We start from the raw sequence: 7,788 nt of genomic DNA on the forward strand, positions 1-7,788 counted from the left end.
CAGAAATTACCTGCCTATTTCTTCCTTGCGTCCCGTCTCTTTCGTTCTTCGTTATTAACCCTATGAGCCCGACGGACGCAAAGTGCGTCAAAAAACACACCCATTCTTCTTTGTTACATTGCTCCGCGATTATTAGTCACAGCGAGATGAAACCTATACTGCACGAACGAGCAGAACCGGGGCTTTCCAACGAGACTAAACACGATCAAGTATGGAAATAAAATAAAATCATGAAGTTAAATCAAAGTATATCATATTTACAGTCTATATTGCTCTGCGTTCACCCGCGCATCCAGAACTCTCGCTTGAATTACTCGCGGACCACGCATCGCACAGACATGACACGCATATCAAATGAAAGAGGAGAAGCAGAGCTTTCCATTGATACCAAATACATCGATCATTTTGTATTATAAAAACAGACGAAGTGACAAACAAATAATAATATATAGCTTCGGCTACCATTACTCTCAATTTGATTTACTCGTGAAACCAGAAATGTATGGCACGCATGTCAGATGAAAGAGGAGAGCTAGAGCTATCCACAGATACCATACAACATTCTAGACCATCAAACAGACGAAGTGACAGCAAAATAATAACTTCATTTAGCCACTTACCCCATGTTTTTGTGTGGCATAATAGCCTATGTTCCTAATCCAACGTTATCATGTGTTTCTCTATGGCAAGTCACGTTCACGTTCAGCAAAGGCTACTTTAGAAATTCTGTCAGAATTACCTGCCTATTTCTTCCTTGCGTCCCGTCTCTTTCGTTCTTCGTTATTAATGTTGGTTCATGCAGCATGAGCTCCATCTGAACAGTCTAGCATTTTTAATCTATTTCTGTAGTTTACAACTAAAGCCATAATGTTTTGTTTTTTAGATGGCTACTTTACATAACAATAGGAGAGGCTTATCTAATTTCAATTCTTTTTTCTGTGTCCCAGTGTCATAAGAATTTGCGCAAAATAGCTATAAGCCCAACATTCCTCGACAAGAAAGACAGAAAGATTAATGAACATGGAGCCTATGCTTTTTATTGTTTCAAATCATGTCAAAGGCTATTTCGTGAATACTGTGTCATTAGCTACTGACAAGAACATTGCCATGACATTTCCAACAGGGTAGGCCTACTGATTTTCTTTTCGCTTAAAATGCAGACTGAACTCGACTCGGTTTACGGTCATGCTAAAAAAATATATAAGCCTATTAAACGAGGCTGAATGCATCAGCAAACCGCACTACAAAACTATTTCTCATTACAGTGACTCGTTGCTGATTCGTGTAAAGTATTAGACTGTTGTGCCATTCTATCTTAAAACGTAGGATACTGTTTAAACTAACTTTCCATTACTGAGCTACCAACGGCTACACTCAATGCTTGAGGGAAAGACTCATATTGACGCTTGCCTGTGATGATATTACAAGTCCTAAAATGATTCGTCCAAGCTGCACAAACAAACTTTATTGTAAATTAATTCATTTTTTGAAATTCTCCCATTAATATAAACCACAATTTTGATTATTTGCTGTTTTACATTGACTTATCGAAAAATAGATAGGCTAGATTTTTATTTTTTTTTTAAGTGAAAAAATTAGGGTGGGCCTGGGGAAAAGTGGGCGGGCCTAGGACCGTCAGGCCCACCCATAACGCCGTGCCTGGTTGCAAGGTTAGTTTTATTTCTAAAATTATTCTATCAACACGGACACGTATATCAATAGTCTGACGTTTTAATTGACTTGTCTCGGGTGTGCGGTGGAGTGAGTAAGACTGTTGTTTATGTCAGACTGATGTTACCGTAGAAATGCGTTAGCTAAGAACCAGCGTTAGCAAAGGGGGACGCTGCAACTGAAGGAAGGGGTTAAACGCGATAAAAACGGTCTCCACCGACCTATATCACCTCGGTAAAGTTGGAAATGAGGTCCTACATGTATGTCCAAAATTCCGAACTATTCCTTTAAGGACATCAATTTTCTTTGTGAATGAATAATGTATTGTAAGTAAATAAAGGTTTTCCTTAAAATACAGGGTATTGGAACGCCTATGTTAAATTCCCATAGGGCAGGCAGATTTTTACTTTTAAAGGTCAGTTATTTAATGGATTCCTCTATGCACCTTGATAAAGTCCCCTTGGCCTTTGGAATTAAAACATCATCACATACCCTTCATCATTATCTGAAGGGTATGTGATGTTGTTAGCTAATTAGCTGGTTTCATTCTCATTGAGCTCAATGCAATTCAAACCAGCTAATTACCTAACAGCTAATAACTGAAATAAAACCATGGCAATCTCTTGGTATGATGAAGGGTATGTGATGACATGTTGTGATTGTATGTGATGACATGTTATTTTAATTTGATACTAATAATAATAATAATAATACATTTTATTTGTATTGCACTTTATATTATGGACAATCTCAAAGTGCTACAAAATTATAATGCAAATGGATAACAGATAAAGACAGATAAAAAAATAATGCAATTTAGAATAGATTATATACATACATACACACACACACACACACTCACACATACGTGTATAAAATATACACACACACACACACATACAACACACACACACACACACACATCAACAAAATACATTTAACAGAAAGCTTTTTTAAAAAGATATGTTTTCAACGTTTTTTTAAAAGTGTTCAATGTCTGTGGGGCCCTCAGGTCGTCAGGGAGGGCATTCCATAGCCTGGGAGCAGCAGCAGAGAAAGCTCTGTCACCCATCCTGTGGAGCTTGGTTCTGGGGATTTGGAGGGTGTTAATGATTGTTGACCGCAGGGGGCGTGAGGAGGTCTGGGGGGTGAGGAGTTCCTGTAGGTAGAGGGGAGCATGTCCATATATGCACTGGTGGGTGAGGAGTGTGATCTTATACTCTATTCTGAAATTAACCGGGAGCCAGTGGAGACTTTTCAGAAATACTACAGTATAATGATGTATCATTTATTATTAGGATCCAAACAGTTTTTTCAGAAATTATTTCAACGGTTTTATTATTGTAAAACAGCATTAAAACACGACCAACAGCTAGTTTACCAGAGTTCGTGGAACATACAGGCCTATCTACTGTAGAATGCCTCAGCGGAACAGAACATGTACTGTAAATAAAGACAATGACCATTAAAAATAAAGAAAAGGAAAAAGAAACATTTTTATTAAAATGTCATAAAGCAATACATTCATTATTTCACACAATAAGGTATTATCTTTAAAGCTGCCGTCTGCAAAATGTTTTGAGTCATATTAGCTTGAACAAAAGATTCTAGAACAGACCAAGATGGATCAGTTGCGTCAAAAGAATTAAGTACGCTACGAGTTCGACAGGGCACCATTGTGGTAAGCTCAGCGCAACATTTCAGTTCCAATCATATAAACCCACCTAAACAGCTGTTTTTGCCGTTGCCAGCTGTTTTTTGTTTTGTTTTTTTTAACTCGGTTATGATCTGGCCGTGTGAAAGGCACCATTTATTAATTTTAAACTTTCCACTGAATAAGGAGGTATAGGCCTTTATTTAGTCAGATAATAGTTATTGTGCTGGTAAATAGATCACATAAATTCCTGGTGGATAGGCTACTGTTAAGCTAGCTAGCAGGCAAACTAACTTAGTTATGTTATATTATCATCATTTTTCTTTATTTATACCTATAGGCATTGAGCTCAATGCAATTCAAACCAGCTAATTAGCTAACAGCTAATAACTGACATTAAGCATGCCAACTATGGTTAAGGTATAGTGTTGATGTGGGGTTATTTTAATTCCAAAGGCCAAGGGGATTTTATCAGGGTGCATAGTGTCCTGGATCCATGAAATAACTGGCCTTTAAAAATAAAAATAAAAATCCTCTATCTATGGGAATTTAACATGGGCGTTCCAATACTTATGACCCCCTATACTTTAAGGAAAACATTTATTTATTTACAATACATTATTCATTAACAAAGAAAATTGATGTCATTTAAGGTTGAATATTTCCTCCATTGTTTCATTTAAGGCATTAAGATCAATTTCCAAAAGATGATTTTATATTTAACTTTAAGCATGTGTTCCAATACTTTTGGAGGTCACTGTCTGTTGGGGATGTCACACATGAAACAATGCTGCAGAAACACGAAAAAATGACTTTGATATGAGTAGGCTATCGTATAGTGTGTAGACACCTAGAGCAAGCTGCTGGCGAGGTTTGGCGCTGTTTTGAGCAACGTTAGTGGTTTAAAAATGCGATTTTGAAAGCGTGGCTGTAAGCCCTATGCTAACCCACTGTTTGCGATTTTGGGCTGTAGCTCTTGCCTGTGCTAGCTCTGTACTGCGTGATCAACGAAAAATACTTCTTCCACGGCTTCGATGATGTATGTTCATTCAGAAAAACACATTTTTTATTTTATTTTCGCCGGACTTACACTTTAAGCAATCACGTTAGGGGGGAGGAATCGCTACCTGTCAATCACAGCTTGTGCACACGCTGCTATCGAGCGAGCTACTCTGCTCACATGCACAACCTCGTCTCCAGAGGTTGGGGGAGGGACCTGAAAGTTGTATAAGTTTGAATTTTCCGACTTTAGACTCAGAATTTTGAAGACTTGCAGATGGCACCTTTAATCTTAATTAATTTATTTAAAATATTATTCATCTTTAATATTAAACCTTCAAAATAGTGCACCATGGTGAAAAATAAACCCTAAACAATATGTTCTTAATGTTAACATCAATTTGAAATCACTTCATGAAGTGCACAAAAAGTAGCTTAAAAACAATCTCAGGCAATAACTGGCAGAAAAACTACATCTCAATAACTCCATTACAATCCAGCATTTCTAAGCTGTAAATTAAGTCAGCTAAACTATGAATATTCTCATATGTCAGGCTTGTCATCTTTAAGCCCATTTGATATTGTTTATTGTAACAACTGCTGATTGCCTACATTCAGTGGTCTGGAGATTTATTTTTAATTTTCTTTTTTTCTTTAACCTTTAACAAAAAACAACACACATTAAATTGCCCATAATAGTTTATTTTTTCTGTTTAAATATTCAATGTTTTGAAAATGATATAATTGATAAATTAGGTCAGTTACAGTGGAGAGAGAGAACAACAACAGTTGTCAGAATGAAGCCTTCTGGAACAGTCCTTAAAATGATCCTTCAATGGAATAAAGAACTCTGTATTATTTAGGTAGCAAAGTATAGACTTTAAAGTATTCTGTATTCTTACATTATTCTTTAAAGTTATTCAGTGTACAGCTGAATGATAGTAACTTCTTACTTTTTCATGAAAAGAAAAGTGCTTCCCACAACAGGCCCAGTCCGTGGTACTTGTGACACAGGCATACTAGCTAGGTGTGCAGCCAAGAGCAAAGCTGAAACAGTGGCAATCAACCAGCCTGGTCATTCATGGGAGAGTCCGTAATGGGAGCAGGCCTTTAAAAAGAAGATATTTACAATGAGTAGCTCTTATGTATGATACATAGTGCTTAGTGTCATCTTTTGTCCAACCTTTAATCCAAATATCATTATAATCTTGTTAATTCACTTCCATTTTCTTTTTGAAACACTTGCTAGATGAACCCACCAGATATTAGATGGTATTTGCTGCCTGCTCCATCTACCGCACGCCTTTTTCATGCAACGATTATCGACTTACCAAGTGAGACTCAAAGTCTCAACCAACCAACTCTGTTTGTCTCCACAATTTTACAGGAATACTGTTTAGATAGACATGTTCTGCTTCTGGACCAATACACGTCTTGCAGTTCCCGTGGAGATGGTATTTCCCGTGGCTTTCCTTGTCCAGATGTTCTGTGGCTTTAAGGGGTGCTGCTCCTTAAGCAACCTCCTTCCCTGTCACTCAATGATTTTGTATGAAGAGATGTTAGATAACACATACATTACGGTACACACATGGTAAAAGGATAAAGAAAATGTTTTTCATTGGTGAAATGTGTAACATTTTGATTCACTATCGGTTAGACTGTCTTACAGTTTCCTCCTCTCACTCCTTGCTGTAACGTAACCCTAGTCGGCTGAGAGCCACTTGTGCTGGAGGATTTCCTCCAGGACTGGCCGTTTGGATGGGTCTTTCTTCAAGCACCAGTGAATAAGATTACGGCATTCTGTGTGTAAGTTATATTGGACAGGAGGGCACAACAAAGTCATGTTAATTCAACTGGGCTTCTTTCTGCAGCTCAGCTTTTGGGAGGTGTTGATCTGAATATCTATGGACAGGTATGATTACACTCTGGAATGCTTAAACGCTCTTGCGTTGGCTCACCCCTGGATAGACCCCTCTTGCAACGCAGTCGTCTGGTGACGATCTCCACATCGTCCACAAATGGCAGCTCACCACAGAGGAGGACGTAGAGCAGCACCCCCAGGGACCAGACGGTGGCCGGACGGCCCTGGTAGCTGTTATGCAGCCACCACTCGGGTGGGCTAAACGCCTCCGTGCCTACAGTATAAACAAGAGGTCATTTGGGGTCATTTGAGACTCTCGATTTCAAACGTCAATCAGAAAATTCTCCAATTCAGACGGACAAATGCAAAATTTGTTCGCCATACCAGCAAAGGCGTTGTAGGGTCCCTCTTTCAACAAGTCCCCACAGCCAAAGTCAATAAGCTTGACCGTCACATCATCGGTGTTGACCAGGATGTTTTCTTGCTTTACGTCACGGTGTAAAACGCTGCGGTCACGGCAGTGTTTCAAAGCAAGGACCACCTGGCGGATGATGTGCTTCCCCTGGCTTTCAGTGAGCTGACCTCCTAAAGTCTCGCAGTATTCATACAAATCCATGCAGGGCATCGGGCGCTCCAGGATGAGGATGAACATGATGGGCAATGAAAACCATTCCACGAGCTTGAGGATGTTGGGGCACTCTGGTGGCCTGGACACTATGGTCATAAGGGCCACCTCCAGAGGGAGCTGCTCACCGGTGTCAGGCTTAGAAAGAGTTGGAGGAAATAAAGAAAGTTAGAATAAAATGTTTACGTTAGTTGAAATTAAGATTCAATTAAGAAATCAAGGCAGTTGGGATATGGATAAAAGAGGTGACATGGGTTACTTTATTTCTCATATGCCATAAGAGTGTGTGATTTTTTAAGTGGTTTGGATGGTTTAGCTTTAACAAGATGGATAAAACTGTAAAATGATCACTTACCACAGTTATATAACCCCCTGTATTTTCTTTGGGGATGATCTTAATGGCAACCTACAGGGAGTAGGAAAAGTATTCAACTTTTGACTGATTAAGAATTACTATTAAAGACCAGGCAGTTAACAAATTGAAACTAGAGCACAAATGGGGAAGTATAGAGGTGAAGCATCTGACCTGTAATCCATCAGAATTTCTAGTTCCTTCAAAAACACATCCACACCCTCCTTTACCAAGCAGGTCTCCCATTGTGTACTTGCTGATAAAGGATGCTGCAAGCAAAAATGAGCACGATACAGAACTGAGTCAAAGTGTAATTCCAAGAGATGAGGGATGAATGCTGAGTTGTGTTCCTACAGTGATTTCAGGAAACAATGAATAAAAGGTAATTTGCTAACCTTCATCGTTGGGTGACTCGTTAGTCCTCCTCAGCCTCTTTCTAGTGCGAGGCTCAGCATGTGTCCTTTTTAACACTGATGGGTCCACCGCACCGAGGTTCTCACTAGAGGTCTCCTGGGCAGACCCCACATTGCTGTAGTTCCTCTTTCTCTTGCTTTTGTCAGAGGGGACTACAGCCGGTGGTGGTGGTGGGGGCGGGGGCATGTTTCCCTGGGTTTGCTGCTGCCTGC

At 39.3% G+C, this 7,788-nt stretch overlaps 1 protein-coding gene across 3 annotated transcripts; it reads right to left on the reverse strand.

Moving 5' to 3' along the window:
* Positions 1-5,307: 5,307 nt before the first annotated feature.
* LOC134062455 (serine/threonine-protein kinase pim-1-like) lies at positions 5,308-7,788 on the reverse strand. Of its 3 annotated transcripts, none has more exons than XR_009935460.1 (7): positions 7,558-7,788; positions 7,337-7,431; positions 7,166-7,216; positions 6,570-6,948; positions 6,283-6,459; positions 5,656-6,124; positions 5,308-5,432 (listed from the first exon to the last, which is right to left on the reverse strand). XR_009935460.1 is itself a non-coding variant. In XM_062518466.1 (7 exons), the coding sequence occupies exons 1-6, from the start codon at positions 7,760-7,762 to the stop codon at positions 6,027-6,029; spliced, it is 1,005 nt and encodes a 334-aa protein (XP_062374450.1). In that variant the 5' UTR covers positions 7,763-7,788; the 3' UTR covers positions 5,308-5,858; positions 5,992-6,026. The 3 variants fall into 3 exon arrangements, 2 of the variants coding, with proteins under 2 accessions (XP_062374450.1, XP_062374449.1); XM_062518466.1 differs by having other exon boundaries at positions 5,308-5,858; positions 5,992-6,124; XM_062518465.1 differs by having other exon boundaries at positions 5,308-6,124.

Source organism: Sardina pilchardus, chromosome 17, assembly GCF_963854185.1.
Source record: "Sardina pilchardus chromosome 17, fSarPil1.1, whole genome shotgun sequence".
Taxonomy (NCBI): domain Eukaryota; kingdom Metazoa; phylum Chordata; class Actinopteri; order Clupeiformes; family Clupeidae; genus Sardina; species Sardina pilchardus.